The sequence below is a fragment of the Egretta garzetta genome, unplaced genomic scaffold, assembly GCF_000687185.1.
Source record: "Egretta garzetta isolate BGI_Z169 unplaced genomic scaffold, ASM68718v1 scaffold271, whole genome shotgun sequence".
NCBI classification, from domain to species: Eukaryota; Metazoa; Chordata; class Aves; order Pelecaniformes; family Ardeidae; genus Egretta; species Egretta garzetta.
In genome coordinates, this window is record NW_009258669.1 from 6,977,662 (window position 1) to 6,993,639 (window position 15,978).

Consider the following 15,978-nt stretch of genomic DNA (forward strand, 5'->3'; position numbering starts at 1 on the left):
GAGTCTTAACCATCCAGGCTTGGAAGCTTTGCAGGGAGTGGGGGGGGGGGACACCAATGCCTTTGTTCTGATCAGCCAGTTGGCCGGGTTGTATTCGGAGAAGAGGTGAAAATCATGTGGAGGGTACTGGGCTGTGGCAGCACTTAGCTTTTAAAAATTGTCTTGGCTGTATATTTAGGGTATTTTGTGTACATGTGCAACTATTACTCTTTAATCGTCCTTGACTCAATTAGTAATACTAATTAGGAGGGGAATTGTGATTCCAGGTAAGTCACCCAGCACTGACCCAAAGGAAACCTTTGAATTCGTGACATTGTGAATCATCAAGAAGCTGACTGGCACTTAACAATATATATACATTACATATTAAAACCCAAGATTTTAAGACAGATGTTTTAAAAAAGTTATTATTTACAATAAAGTATTTCAAACCACAACAGTTTCTAAGTATTAATTTTTTTAAAAAGCATGGTTTGACTTTATATTTATTCTCAGACTGAGTTAAGTTTATGCTGTGTATACTGTTCTGTCTTAGATGATAAAGCACTTTCTGTGAATTTTAACTGGCACTTTGAAAGTTGTGGCTGATGATGTCTTACGCATTCTTCATTGGCAGGTTCCAGTTGCACACTGTTTTGGGCCTCCAGGACATTACAAAAGAAAGTTTTGCACTGTGTGCAGAAAGTCACTAGAGTCACCTGCCTTTCGATGTGAAGGTAACTTAAAAACCACTACTTGTATAGGTGTCTGTGTGTTACCCAGTAATGTACTCTTTCCTTACATTGCATACCTTGAGAGTACATATGCGCTTACTGTGTTTGAGAGATTTTTGGGTTGTTTGTCATCCACTTAAGACTGTGGAAATGTGTGCTTCAAATTACTGAATAATAAATCAATAACCTTCAATAGACTTCAAACAGACTTTGTGAAACACATATGCTCTTTCATCTTTCCCCCAATTTACTCTGAGCAAGTCTGTAGTGTTGATGGTATGCAATGAATCCATGCCTGAGAAGTGCAAAGAATGGGAAGCTATTATGGCAAAAAAGAATTCTCCTGTTGAGGTAATTTATTTCTGTTTCCAGTGGAAGCTTTTAATACAGGGAATCATCAGGTATTCATGTTTCTAAAACCTCCCCCTTTCTACAAAACAATGGAATATAACTTTTCTGTGTTACTGGTCTCAGATATCCATTGCTTATAATGGGGATGAGGTGCCTTCAATGGAAAGATATTTGAAAATATTATTTGTCAAAATAATACTGCTGACACAGAGTCTCTGAAAAAACAGTAATTGAAGAAATCACTCAAACACTAGAATTATTTGAAATACATGTTGGCATGAGTACTTGACTGCTTTTGACGTGGGGCAACTCCTTAATTCTCCCTCGTCTCCTCTGTCTTGAATGTCTAGAAGTTGTTCAGTTGATGTTGTGAGGTTGAATAGAACTTAGTATTTTAAAGGAGTATTATCTGTGAACTGTTAAAAAAAAAAAATGTTTCTGAGAGAAGAACCAATTCTGTAGGGATTTGAGATACTTTCAAAATTGCTGTTACGCTAAAGATAAAGTCTTATTTAATATGGTCTCCTATGTGTATGGGTAGAGGAAACATTTCTCTTTGATCAGGGCATTTGGACTTAAAATGGTGCAGTGTTTTTGTTTCTGCTTTTGCAGCAACAGGTGAGTTGCATATCTGTGTTCTTCTTGACAAGTGGGAATCTGTCACTTAATATAGTTACCATCTGAGTTGGATGATTTGGTGGGATGGTTGAAGAGCTACAGATACCACAGAGTCTTTTCTGATGATCCATCTTAATAAGCCTTAGAACTTGTGTGGCATGAGATAAACAGAGAATTTGAAAGAAAATTTTCGCTAGCTATGTCCTCTTAACTCTTGAAAACAGCTTTAGTTTAGTGATCTATTTTAGTTAAAGCTTTCTAAATTTTGCTTTCATATTCTTGCTCTCTTAATTCTATTGTATTAGTATTGTACCCATTGCAAGGGAATATTTATTTTTTCAGCCGTTTCCATTTAAGTGTTCTTAAACAAGAAACACATGAAATTGCATGTTATATTTAGGTATTACAAATGCCCGCACATTTTTTTTTCTGGTTCAGTGGCGGTTCTGAATTGTGTTCCTTGCATGGATTGAACAGTTTTCTTGTTTTGTGTGGTGTCACTAGTTTGCTATCCCATTTTTCTGAATACCAGTAAGTCTACAACTTGTTTCTCTGATACTTCTCCAAAATGTAGCTTAAAAAGGGCAGCTGAGTTTCATAAAATGCATAAGTCTTCATTTACTTTTCAAAAATACTTTTCAGAATTTGTTTTAGAAGTCAGCTGTTTTAAGCTGTAGGGCTTTTAAATCCAGATGGGCATGTTGAACTTCCTTTTTTTTTTGCTTGCTTCTAATGACTTAACCTAATAGTTCAAGTCTACTTTTGGTTATGATGTTCTCTTCTGATACTGAAATTCAGAGAACCTTTTCCTGGACTATTTGTCATAACTAAGATAGAATAGAGGGCTAAGATGAAATTACCTTTTCTAAGCAAATGGTTAACAACATTAGATGTACTTGTAAAATAATTGAAATAACTTGGTTTGGACTCTTCATATCTTACAATAAAATACATTTTCTTGAAAGGAAATTGAAAATTTTCAGACAAGTACTAAACACTGTGGGTGTATGGGGGGGCATCTGTTCTCAGAAATGAGCATACTTGGTATATATTAACCCCTGATGAAGTAAGTACATATGCTTCATTGGCAAAAATTACAATATTTGGACTCCAAATTTTGCTGACAATTACTAATTGCTTTGCATAGCTATTTTGGCCGTAGAATTCACTGGTAACAGTTGAACCTGGACTCACGATGGTGACAGTTGCTCTCACTTTTCTTTCCAAGAAGGACTGGAAAAAAAAAAAAAAAGAGGAAAGGGAGCAGCCTGAACAATTTTTTTTTTTTTTTTTTTTTAGTGTTGGATCCTTTACAGAAGTTTCTTATTAAGCATCAACCAGGAGCAGCAGATTTACTGGGGAGGGAGGCAGTTACCATTTTAAGGATTATTCTGCCAAGCTTATGCATCTGGAATTAACCTTGGGGTTTGGGCAATTATAAAGGAATTCACAGCACTTTCATGACTAGCTTGAACAGAAAACCGTCATTCTGTTATGAGTTAAGGAATTTTGTAGCTTATGAAATGGCTAATAAGGATTAAAATTCTTTTTGTAGGCCCTCTGGTTTGACTTGATCTTTACATACTAAAAACTTCATATTTCCTATCAGCAGGATAGCTATCTTAAGGGTTTAACTCCTTTGACACTCATGCCCTTCATGTGCACAAATTTTCTGCTTAATTCTGAGTTGTGGTTGGTGTTAGAAGCAGCAGATGTCAATTAAACCAATGAAAAAAACCAAAATGTGTTCTTAAAGTTTAGCAAAGGGCAGCATGCTCTTGTGTTAGCAGAATTAATGATAAAAACCCCAAGACTTTTGTTGATTTCTCGAAGCCCTAATTAGGTCTACAGAAACTTTTACCATTTGTGAGGGTATGACTCAAAGCATCTAGCCTGCCTGGTAGCTGAATTGGCAAAACTGTAAAATATTGCTGTTATATCTATGAATAAGGGGAAATGTGAGCAAAGGAGGGACTCTGTCATGCCTCGTACAAAGTTCTTGAGCTCAGTGAAGGCACGCAGTCTGGGGAGCTGTATGTGAAAGCTTGTGGTTAACTTAGTAAGCCCTGCTAAAAGAGACTTTGCTTTGGTGTGGTGGTAGATCATGGTCTTCTGCGGGGTTAAAGTCAGACAGTGTTAGTGCTGATTGCCTTTTCTAGAGCCCAGAGAGTGATTTCAAAATAAGGTATTATTCTCTGTCATTTAATACTGTTTTCAAGATACTTTCAGATAGTTTGGCTAACATGCAGTTGCTACCTTCCACTCTGGGTTACAGTCTTCAGATTTTTGTGATGTGGTTGAAGCAATAACCTGTTTGAGCAGAACAGGAAAAAATATTTGAAGAATTCAATGTTTGCTTCTTATTTTCAATTACTTGATGAAAAATCAGATGCCTTCCCAGAGTGCCTGTATACACAAGTCTTTAAAAAGCAGCTAGAGGAGGATCTTTTTCAACCATGTCTGTCTATGAAGTCCACAGAGAACTTTCCTAACTCTTGCAGTAATGAAGCTAGGTTTCTTTTAGCTAGGTAAATCTTTTAGGTTTGTTTTGTTGGTTTTTTTTAATGACTGATCTTTTGCAGCATAGCATTTTAGCTGGGTTTGGTTTTTTGCATCTGATGCTTCAAGTCAGCTTTTAAGTGTACTTTATACAAAACTAAACTTGCCTAAAACTTTGTAGGCTTCACTAAAACTTTTTGCAGCTACGGTATCTAACAGGTATTTGTGAAGACAATGTTAAGCTGACTTAGTAGAGCTTGCTGAAAAATACTAATTTTCTTTTCCTGACAATGAAATGGTGATTTACTGCATGCAGACGTAGCTTGGACAAATCTCTGAGATTTAACATACCAAGTTTATTCCGGTCAGGTTTAAAATTAAATCCACTCAGTGTCATCTGGCAATAAAAAAAAAAAAAAAAAAAAAAAAAAGATTTATTTCCTGAGTAAAACATGCTTTCTGGCTGTTACAATCCGCCTGGGAATGATGTCCTCCAGTCATTTAGCATGTTCTGACATCAGCGTGTGTCGTATTGCTTTGCAAACGCAAGTGAGTCCGTGCTCGTGTAGGCGTGCCATGAGGCTCTGTGGCTGATCTGACTTCTGCCGCGTCTCCTGCGTGACCGTGGGAGAGACGGGGCTCCTGGCTGTGAGCAGGAGGGGTGCACTGCTGCCTTGCCACTGGTTTGGCGGCAGCGTCCCCTGCTTTGCTGAGGCTGGGGCTGGAATGCACCTCGTCCCTTGTTTCCTTGTGCTTCTGACAGCTACAGGGATGGAGAAGAAGGGCTGTCCAGCAGAAAAGCATCTGCTGTTTTGAACCCATTTGTGACGTGCCCGCTTGCTCTGCAGTAGGGTTTGGAAAAGGGTTTGTAAAGGGAATGGCGTGTTGCTTCAGGAAGGCCATTACTTTACACTCAAGACTTGATGGTATTTGGATGCAGAAGGGGAACTTTTTCTGTTAATGCTTGTAACATTCAGCTTTTTTTTGAATTTCATTAAATCAAAGTAGACTTCAGGCACAATTATATTAGAGTAGGCAGCAGTTCCTGTGCAAGCTGTGAGACTAATGCTGTACTAAGCCAGAGAGTTGTTACAGATTGAACTTGCTGCATTGGAGGAAATACAGCAAGTGCTTATGAGCAAAATTAGCTTGGCCTTCCGTTATATGTGCTGCATCCATCAGTTTAACACACAGGAAATGGAGCAACACACAGGACAATGCTGAAAAACTTATTTTATTGCCTGTCTTTGCTGAATGGAAGAGAGTATGAAGGAAAGAAAGTATGGTGCGAAAAGGTAGTGGAGGAGGGATGGATGGAGGGAGGGAAGAGCTGCAAAAACCCCGGGGTTTCCAGCTTAAAGAAGTTTTCTTGTTTTCATGCTTTTAGTTTGTGAGCTACATGTGCACACAGACTGTATCCTGTTTGCTTGCAGTGACTGCCGACAGTGTCACCAGGATGGGCACCAGGACCACGTAAGTGCGAATGCCTCTGCAACAGAAAGCCCTCATGCGTTTTCGGTGTGAAAACATGGGCTAGAGGAGGGGGAGGAGTGTTGGCCTTTTTTTCCACATGCTGCCAATTATCAAAGCACTTTTGTTGCTTATTGGCAGGCGAAGGAAACGTGGCTTCAGAATGTATCAGAGAGAGTGAGATGAACTTAAATTCTGACATATTTGCGATGCTTATTGAAGCCATTTTGAAAAGTCTGTGCAATGTATGTAATGTCCTAATTAAAAAGAAAAAAAATCAAGCATCTTATCTAAAAATTTGCATTGCAGAAGCCGGCATGGAACTCTTTTACTATATGTTGAGCTTCTGGCTGCATTGCATCCCTAGCAAACATTATCATGTCCCTCAGGCTTCCTGCAGTCTGTCTGATGCAAGACTGCCCAGCTTCTCACTGTAAACTACATGCATAATACTGACCTTTTCAGAGATTTTTTTTTGTTTTAAAGAATACTGCTTTTGGTGGACAATGAAAAGAAAGCACTATGTAATAATTTTTTTGACAATTTGATAAACTTCTTTTGGTGAAATATAAGATTATTTGGGGTCATTTTTATAGTGCAATATTTAATGTCCTAGTCTATGTTGCTCTTTCCTCAGAGGAGTTTGAATTGCTGATTTTAAAGTTAGGTTGAAGATGCTTCTGTATGTGTTCTGTGTAACACTAAGTTGTGATCTGTTCCCCCAGGATACTTACCACCACCACTGGAGGGAGGGAAACCTTTCTTCAGGTGCTCGTTGCGAAGTTTGCAAAAAAACCTGTGGCTCTTCTGAGGTGCTTTCTGGCATGAGATGTGAATGGTGTGGCATCCTGGTATGTTGTGCTGTGGTGTGTGTTTGTAAGAACTTTATGTATATACACACACACACATATATATGCACATGCTTATTTAAATACTTTATATAAATACACTTTATTTGTACACTTTATAAATATACTTTATATGCACTTCATTTATACACTTATTTATATAAAATATATGTTTGTATAAGTTGGGTGGAAAATCTGATTTTTAAAATTCCCCCCAGTTAGTCATTAAAAAGAACAATACTCAAAATCAGTTAAACTTTATGTAAATCCAATGGAATTAAAATTTAACACGGACTAATTGTTATAGATTTCTGCTTAGAAGCCTGTAGTTACTTTTCCTGCATGAAATCGGAATTTCTTTCAAATCACATGAATTCTGCAAGGTCAAAAACTTACCATTCTAATATCCTTATTCCTTTTTCAGTGTAGAATAGTTCTTAACCTGTATGATTGGAGGGTTTTTAAGCTCTCAATATTTTTTTCTGTGTTTTTCCATTCACATGATGCATGTTTAATTCCTGTGCAACATGATGGTACCTTTCAGTAATGCTTATGAAGGCCATGGTTTTTCACATACTGATACACAGTCCGCTGTGTAGATAACAATTGGTCCATCCACTTAATGCTGCCTGTTATTGAAACATAATGGAAGTGCAAAGTAGCACCAGGTGGGGTGTCTTTGAGAACAGTCTAACAAAAGTAGAATGCTGTGTGGCCAGACGTACAAAGGTGTGCATATTCAATAATGGCAGAAGATCTCACACAAGTATAAAGGCAGAATCTGGCCAGTCATGTTTTGGAATAAAACTTCAAAAAGTGTTATCTCTGAATCTGCAAGTAGGTACAGCTGTGTAAGAGGAAGAGGATATTGCTATTTTCAAGCTATTGAGTATACCCTGCCTACCTTTCCCACCTTCCCCAGTAAATATCCATAAGAATGGAACATCGAGAGTTTGAGACCAAAACTTTAAACTTCTCCACACAGTGTTTAAAAACCTTTGGTTCTTAATAGAGCAGGTTTGTAGTATTTGGAGTTTCTGCACATGTTAAGACTTCTCATTATTGGTTATATAAAAACTGAATGGAACAAATGAGATTCTAGGCTGAAAAATGGGTCACTCATTCCGTGAAAGGGATTTACAAAAGGTCTATACATGTCCTAGCCTGAGTATTGCAATTGCAGTGCATATTTTGTTATAAACAAATTTGCTTTCTTGGTGTCTCACTAAGTTCTTAATTGATTTTTCTATTTATAGGCTCATGCTGCTTGCTACATAATTGTCACACCAGAATGTACTTTTGGAAGATTAAGGAACATGATTCTTCCTCCAAGCTGTGTGCAGTTATTTTCTCGTAACTTCAGCAAACTGCATTGTTTTCGAATATCAGAAAATTTGCAAACAGAATCAGGTAAAAACTTTAAAAGCCGAATAATTGATGAGCATGTTTAACCTAGTGTTGTAATTCACTGAAGCACGTGATTGCTAAGTTTCACTGGCTTTTGTGCCAAAACTGTAACTGCGTGTTATTTCTGGGACAGGATAGAGATTTTTAAATGCAGACTGTGTGCAAAATGCTGCAACTTCTGTTTACTGGTGCAGGGCAATTTGAAAAATGTTCCTTAAATAGTAAACATGCAGGAAGAGAAAACCTAAAATTCAAAAATTTGCTTAGTGGGTTAGTTTTATCATTGCTACAAGCACTTGCTGATATACATGTTGGGTTTTATTTGGCATATCATGTATATAGATACTTTTATTTGCCTCTTTGATTAAGCATCTGCCCTTTTTAAGATATCTGTGCTGAAAGGAAGTCATGTATTTAGTAGGGTAATGTTCTGCTGCCATCTAGAGTGTATGTTTGTTTAACAGCTCTTTAGGAATAAGAGATTTTTAAGCCACTACAGCATTTTTCTAATTTCTGTTTTGATTATTATGTTCTTGTAAAGCCTTTCTTTTGGTGCTTGAATACAGTAGGAAAGCAAATAAAAGGTAGGCAAAATGTATGTCCTGGAACATAAATATTTGCAGCTGCACTTTTCTCAACCTGACAGGCTATTCTTTAACTTCCTGCTTTGAACATGTAGTTTTGGTTTTGGTGAAGGCAGTTGGTCGCCACCTGTTCTCATGTGCAGAAGCTATAGCAGGAGTCGTGCTACTGCATAAACTTCATGACCCTTAAATCTACAAAACCTAGATACACTGAAGTGACCTATGAGAGCATGAAGTGGGGAGAGGAGGCATTATGTTGCTTTTGTCTGTTGGCATGTTTTTTTCAGTGAGTTATTTTTATTTTTACTGATTTTGCTTGTCGGTGGGGGAAGGTAAAGTACAGCACATACCTGAAAGTCACGGAATTTTTAATGCTTCCAACATAAGAAATACTAGAAATAAACAATCTGGATGAGCTTGTTTTTTTGCTGAAGACTCATTATGAACCTTGATTCAGGTCTATTGTTAGGTATTCTACAAGTGTCCCAAAGGCTTGAGTGAAGATAAGGCTATATTATTATTAACAGAATTTAATCACAAACCTTCGGGTGTGACTTTTCTGATGTTAAAGAAGTTTGTCTTTTAAACACTGATGTGTTCTTTTAATATGTCAGACTTAAACTTTTTCCTTTTTAATTTTTAAGTCACCTCTAAGTAAAAATTGAACACAGAGCACCTTGAGTGAAAGAATCCAAGGTTATAGCTGCACCTTCTTGTTTCTTCCTTCATTCTTTTACATGATGGAGGAGAAGGTTTTCCATTTCAGGACTTAGGCTACATGCTAAGTGTATGAGTTCATGTTATGCATATGCAAGGTTTTTTTAAGTAATAATGTTTTTTGCATTCCTTTAGTTAAAATGTCTTTACTTTTAATTGAGTGAATGCAGTGCAGATCAGTCGCTAGCTGGTGGTCAGAAACAGATGCATGGAGAAGAGGAAATACTCAGTAACTTAATTTGGACCATTTCCAGAGCTTTAATGTGATATGAAAAAAACCTGAAGAAACCCCACCACATATGGAAATGCATTTTATAGTGCTCAAGCCTGTATATACCCAGATAAAATAGAGCAACACGCTGAAAAATCTGTTTGCTAATACCAGATCTCTTTTCTGCTGGTCTGTGAGAATTTCTGCTCCTTGGGCTCAGCTCCCTGTCATGTGGTGGGCAGTGGCCTCCCAGGGCGGAGGGTCTGAGCCGTGGGGATGCCCCACTTTCTTCCTGCCACTGGTCCCAGCCATAACTCTGAACTTGATGGTTGCTCCCAGCACCTGCCATCTTCCTTTCTTCATTGTCAGTGGGCCCCAGTTGTGGCTCAGCACAAGGCATGGAGAATAAATTTGCAGTGCGGTACCTGCCTTCCAGCCTGCTGTGCGTAAGGCATTTTATTCTGTTTTTCCTACTTGTTTTAGCACCTAGGTCCCTGATGTTCAGGTACAAGTCCGGTGCCTTCGTACGTGGCTCCTTGTAACACTGTTTGCATCCTTTTGAGGCTTGTTTTAAGACCTGTTGCTGGAGTTTTCCCACTCTCAGTTGCCTGCTGGAGATCATCTATCTTCAGGTCCCTACCAAAGGCACCAACTACCTTTGCTACGCAGGTCTTTCAGTCTGCCCAGTTTCTCCCTTAAAGGCAGAGTTGGGAATTGCCTTAAGCTATTTCTCACATCATCCTGCTTTCAGGGAGCTCAGTGTACTGGCCTGGTAGTCCTTCTTGTTACCCATGTTCACAGAACAGACCTGCAACTTCTTTCAAAAACTTACTGTCTCCTGGCATGTGCTGGAAGTTACCAAGATGTGTCATAGGTCCAGCAGCTCCCTGACAGCCTTCAGGATCGAGAGCAGCCCTGCCAAGAGGGTCTTGGGGGTACTGGTGGATGAAAAGCTGGACATGAGCCGGCAATGTGTGCTGGCAGCCCAGAAGGCCAAGCCTACCCTGGGCTGCATCAGGAGCAGTGTGGCCAGCAGGTCGAGGGAGGGAATTCTGCCCCTCTACTCTGCTCTGGTGAGACCTCACCTGGAGTCCTGCATCCAGCTCTGGAGCCCTCAGCACAAGAAGGACAAGGACCTGTAGGAGTGGGTCCAGAGAAGGGCTACAAAAATGATCCAAAGGCTGGAGCACCTCTCTTATGAGGACAGGCTGAGGGAGTTGGGGTTGTTCAGCCTGGAGAAGAGAAGGCTGCAGGGAGCCCTGATTGTGGCCTTTCAGTACTTAAAGGGGGCCTATAGGAAAGATGGGGAAAATCTTTTTAGTACGGCCAGCTGTGACAGGACAAGGGGTAATGGTTTTAAACTAAACCAGGGTAGGTTTAGACTGGATATAAGGAAGAAATTCTTTACACTGAGGGTGGTAAAACACTGGAACAGGTTGCCCAGAGAGATAGTGGAAGTCCCATCCCTGGAAACATTCAAGACCAGTTTGGACGGGGCTCTGAGCAACCTGATCTAGTTAGCAGTGTCCCTGCTCACTGCAGAGGGGTTGGACTGGATGACCTCTAGGGGTCCCTTCCAACCCAAAACATTCTATGATTCTATGCATTTGAAACTCCTCTGGCCACAGAGCAGCTCGGTACAGCTGCCCTGGGAGTTGCTGCTGCTTTTCCAGGGGAAGGCGTAGGCTCTGGATGGCAGATCTTGTTAAAGATTATGTGCATGTTAGGGATGTTTCCTGGGAGCAAGGAGCATTTCAGCTTTGCTGGAGGATAATTAGCTCTTCTGTCCTCACTTCTGCGGGACGTGTTGTGCAAGCACACTTGTTCAGAAGTCCTCACACTGCGGCATGCACAGAGGGTGCTCTTCTGTTGCCACAGCTGATGAAGAGCATTGCTCAGAAGATTGTGAAAAGACCAGTCTGCTGTACCAACGGAGTGTTGGTGGTCACCTTGATGGGTTAACTGCTGCAGGCACAGGTCTTCCCAAGTTGATGGTTGGAAATTGTCAGATGACTTGTCCTACACAGAGAATGAGCACATCATCGTTGACCTACTCAGGAGCATTTGCCCAGATTAGCTTTTGCCACTGAGTAAATGCTAAGCTTCATGGGCAACATTCAGTGAACATCTCTGTGCTAAAAGTGTCTTTCCAAAACTCTTGGGCTACCAGGGAAGTGATGGCAGAATAGTTATCTCCCCGTGGTCCAAATGACTCCTGTCTTAGCGTATTTCAAAAGAAGTCATTGAACTTCATGGGAATAGTTTCAAGATGCTGTTAGTGTAGATTTCCCTAATGTCCAGACTGAGGGAGAAAGTGTAATAAAAGAAAGATGTCAGCTTCTTCCCATCTAAACTTAGAAAAAGGGGAGGGTTGGGAGCAATCAGGAATTCTTCTGATTCTTATTGTTGTATTTACTTACTCTTTTTTTTTTTTTTAATTTGATTCTGTCTGAAGGGAAATTCGAGAAGGCATTCAGCTTCCATTTATTTCAGCGTGTTTCAAGACCATATTGTCTAAGTTTCTCTCCAATTTGAAACTTAATCTGTTTGTCTGTCAACTATAACAGGGAAAGTATTTCAAACCTTCTTTTATATTTTAAAAACCCTAATCCAGAAACATTATTGTTGGTCGGTCTTGTAGTCAGCTGAAGCATTACCCAAATATTCGGTTAGTTACCTGGTCTCCATTTTAGGACTCCTACTAGGTACCCTTATTGACATGCTGTGATTCTGCTTCTTGGAAGGTTTTCCTGCATTAGGATTCTGACTTCCCTAGTACCTCTTTTGCTCTGAAAATCTGTCTTTACTGGTTTTATTTTAATTTTTCTCTCCTTTGTGCTTTGATTTCCTGCTTTCTTCTTCAGCTGCAAGGTATAGTTTTTATAAAGGTGTTATCTGGCTTACATCTTTGGGAGCTTTGTCTGCATCCCAATCAAGACTGACTGGGAGTTTCAATGGGTGGGAGTGTGAGTATTGTTATACCGTCGGCACACTGGGCTGGCTTATGTTGCACACTACTGCTGCCCTTAAGAGAAGCAAAATTTTACCACGTTTGGATTTGCACCAGTCTTCCTGTATGGACCTGAGAGTTAGGAATGAGAATGCAGTCAGAATGTTATCTTCACAGAAGCAAATGTAAATGTTAATAGCTTTTATTTTAAACTTTTCTATGTATTCTATGTGTAATTTTACAGGCTGTGTTATTATCTGATATGTTAGCTCCTAGCTTTTAGTGAGAGCAATGAGCTGCTTTTAAACTCCTCTTCTGGAGTCCCGTAATTTCTTTCTATTTGGGTGTCACTAAATCTATTTTTCAGTTACGGAAATATTTATATGATACCCATACTTCTGACTGGAAAGCTGTTACTGCAATTGCTGGACTGACTTGGTGGTTTAAAACTTAATGGAAACCATACATACTTCAGTCATAGGCAAACACTGCAGCTTGAAAAAGGGATGAAATGCAGTAGTTGCAATATTAAAGCTAATAGTAGAAGGACTTCAGGTATGCCTTCACTGTAGTTACATGACAATGCAGGTTTGGTTTTTTTAATGCTGTTTTTATAGTATGGATTATTATCATAAAATAGGCAGAATAAAGAGTGCTCTTCTGATTGGAATCTTTTGTGTTAGTTTCTTTGATGGAAACCATGCCTAAATGAAAAACATGCCCCCCCCCCCCTTCCCCTCACCCCGCCTAGTTTAAATTAACAAGAATTCTTTCTTAAAATGTTTCTGGTTTTGCAGATGAAGATGATGATGTTGATGGGTCAACACAGGGATCAGCAAAAGATGTCCAAATTTCAACAGATTCAAGTAAGCAGAATTTTAGTAAGTGGTGAATACTCACCCATTCCAGTCTTTATTCATATAATCTGAACGGGCTTTGCCGTATGAAAAAACATTAAATGGCTATTTTTCGAATGCTCGGTATCAATTTGAGTTCCAAAGTTTTGGTCCAACACATTTATCCAGGGTCTTACAAATATCTCATTGCTCTTTTCCACTGGTACATTGGCATAAGTGACAATCTGTTCATTACCCTGCCAAGTAGATTATTTCTTTCTACTTGGTAAGTGAAGAAAGAAAGCGTGGTGTTAACAATCCATAGACAAGCATAGATGAAGGGCAGACAGCATGTCTTTTCAAAGTCTTTTTCTTTTAAGACAGCTTAGTTTATCTAAGAAACTTCCACTTTTTCCGGTGTTTTAAGTGACACACATGGTTGAGTGTCAGGACTTTTATACTTGACCAACTAACAACTTGACCAACTTCCAATACTCGTGACTGTCAGAGAGAGCAAATTATGTATCCAGATATTTCAACTGGGTTGCTTGAAAGTACTAATGCAGTACAGTTCAGTTTTAGACAGCCTTCTGAAAAGAAAGAAAAAAAAGATGAAAATTGGGGGCAGGATACAAACTTTAATATATCGTTTGTTCATATACAGTGTCCATCTGTGGACTGGAGAAGCAGCAGTAGATGGTACGTTTTCAAGGCTTATGTAAAGGGTTGTTACTTGTGTTTTAAATAGAACAGTGGCATTAAAAAAAATTGCTTCCTCTTAATACAAAAGTCGACGTAGAGCCCAGTAACTTTGCTATGGTTTAGAAAGCTCAATAGGTAGGGAATGAGTCTGATGTCTCTTTAAAAACAAAGCATTCCTCAAAAAAAACAGGTTAAATGTTTGAAAGCTTTAGTCCAATGATGTTAAGGGTCTCCAAATCTGGTACAGGTAGAGGTACTCACCAGTAGAGGTGAAGCTGCTACAGCATCCTGTCCCATCTGTGGCTGAGCAGGATGAAGGTCTGTTAGTGGGAATGTGTGCGTGTATATATATATGTATTTTGTTACATATATATGTGTATATATATATACAGGTGCCTGTGGCTGTGTGCATGTATGTGTGCATACACATACGCACACGCACACCCTCTCTCCCCCCCACCCCAAGGTCTCTTGGTGGACCCCCAGCGCTCACGGTTTCTCCAGCAGTCGTCCTGGACCTGCTGGTCCCTCCAGTAGTCATCTCCGCCGGGTGCCTCGCACACAGAGATGCACGCACACCTGGCTCCTGGGCCACTTACCTTGCATGCCAGTGAGCCCAGCCTGATGTTTGCTGGTGCTCATACATCTGTCACTCTGGTTGCTGGCACCATGGACACATGGGTCACAGTGGCTGTCAGTTCTGCTTCAGTTGCTGCATTCTACGTGTGCACATGCATGTAGAAGACTGGAAACCACATCCCCAAAAAGAGTTAGAAATAACTTTTAATGAGAAGACAAGACAGGTTGTGCTGATCGGGTGCAGGGCATGGCCAGGCAGGTGCACCAACCAGCAACCTCTTTACATATGACCAGCTTCTTTTATCTCCTTATCCCTCTATTTTTGCATACTTGTTCCTCCCCAAACCGCCTGGATCCCTCCCATCCTCTGCCTTTGGTGCCTTCCCTAAACATCCCCAAACAACTCTTGTACAATCCCAGAATGCTCTTCCCATGCATCTCATAGAGCCCCACACTCTGAGTGACCTCCTCTGTTGGTGAGGTGACCCACAGAGCTTCTCCTGCTGACTTGCCTGGTGGGTGCCACCCCCAGCCCATGCCCTTGCATCAGGGCAGGACATGGCTTCTCTGGTAACTTCTCTGACAAAGTTATTGGGGTTCACCTGCCAGCCATCGTGCTTCAGAGCCTCTCTGTGTTGGGGGAGTCATAACCTATCAAATTAAACATGACAGAGGCATGGTTATGGCGTGCTGGACATCTTCCACCCATCTATAGATAATACCGTTTGTGTAATATGGGTCAGGAGTGAGCTGCTGATTAGCTTCTGTGCTAAGTACATCTGCCACATCTTTCGCGATATTACCATGCTCTCCCTCAGGAGTGTCTGAGCTGAATTATATTCCACAATATTGTAGCTTTTCTTACTTCCATCTCTCCACATTTTGCAGATGCATGTTTTTAAAAACGGTGAAAACAAGCCAGAACAAATTGAATAATATTGACTTGTAAAGACATGCATTTCCACAGGAAAGAAGCCAATAGGAAAGGATTCAAAGTCTGTAGATTAATACTGGAAGAATATTTGAATTATTGATCTGCATTCCCTTTTGTTTCTTTGCTGTTATAGTAGGCTTGTGTATCGGGTTTGCATGGCAGGGTTTTGATAGTGGGGGGGGGGTATGTGGGTGGCTTCTGAGAGAAGCTGCCAGAAGCTTCCCCTATATCTGACAGAGCCAATGCCCAGCCAGCTCCAAGGCGGACCCACTGCTGTCCAAGGCTTAGCCCATTAGTGATGGTGGTTGCACCTCTGTGGTAATGTATTTAAGAAGGGGGGAAGGAAAGAAAACACCTGCACAACTGCAGCCAGAGAGAGGAGTGAGAATCTGTGAGAGGAGCAGCCCTGCAGCCCCCCAGGCCGGTGCAGCAGGAGGAGCTCCAGGCACCGGCGCAGAGATTCCCCTGCAGCCCATGGGGCAGCCCATGGTGGGGCAGGCTGTCCCCCTGCAGCCCGGGGAGGCCCACAGGGGAGCAGATCCCCACCTGCAGCCTGGGG

The 15,978-nt window shown here is 40.5% G+C and overlaps 1 protein-coding gene across 1 annotated transcript in view; it reads left to right on the top strand.

Annotated features, from left to right (window-relative positions):
• DGKQ (diacylglycerol kinase theta) overlaps positions 1-15,978 on the top strand; it is a 78,970-nt gene that overhangs the window by 13,345 nt on the left and 49,647 nt on the right. The window contains exons 3-7 of the mRNA XM_009648658.2: positions 617-716; positions 5,569-5,654; positions 6,377-6,502; positions 7,756-7,909; positions 13,166-13,234. Of these exons, the coding sequence (XP_009646953.1) occupies positions 617-716; positions 5,569-5,654; positions 6,377-6,502; positions 7,756-7,909; positions 13,166-13,234 (535 nt within the window). The remainder of the gene's footprint in view (positions 1-616; positions 717-5,568; positions 5,655-6,376; positions 6,503-7,755; positions 7,910-13,165; positions 13,235-15,978) is intronic.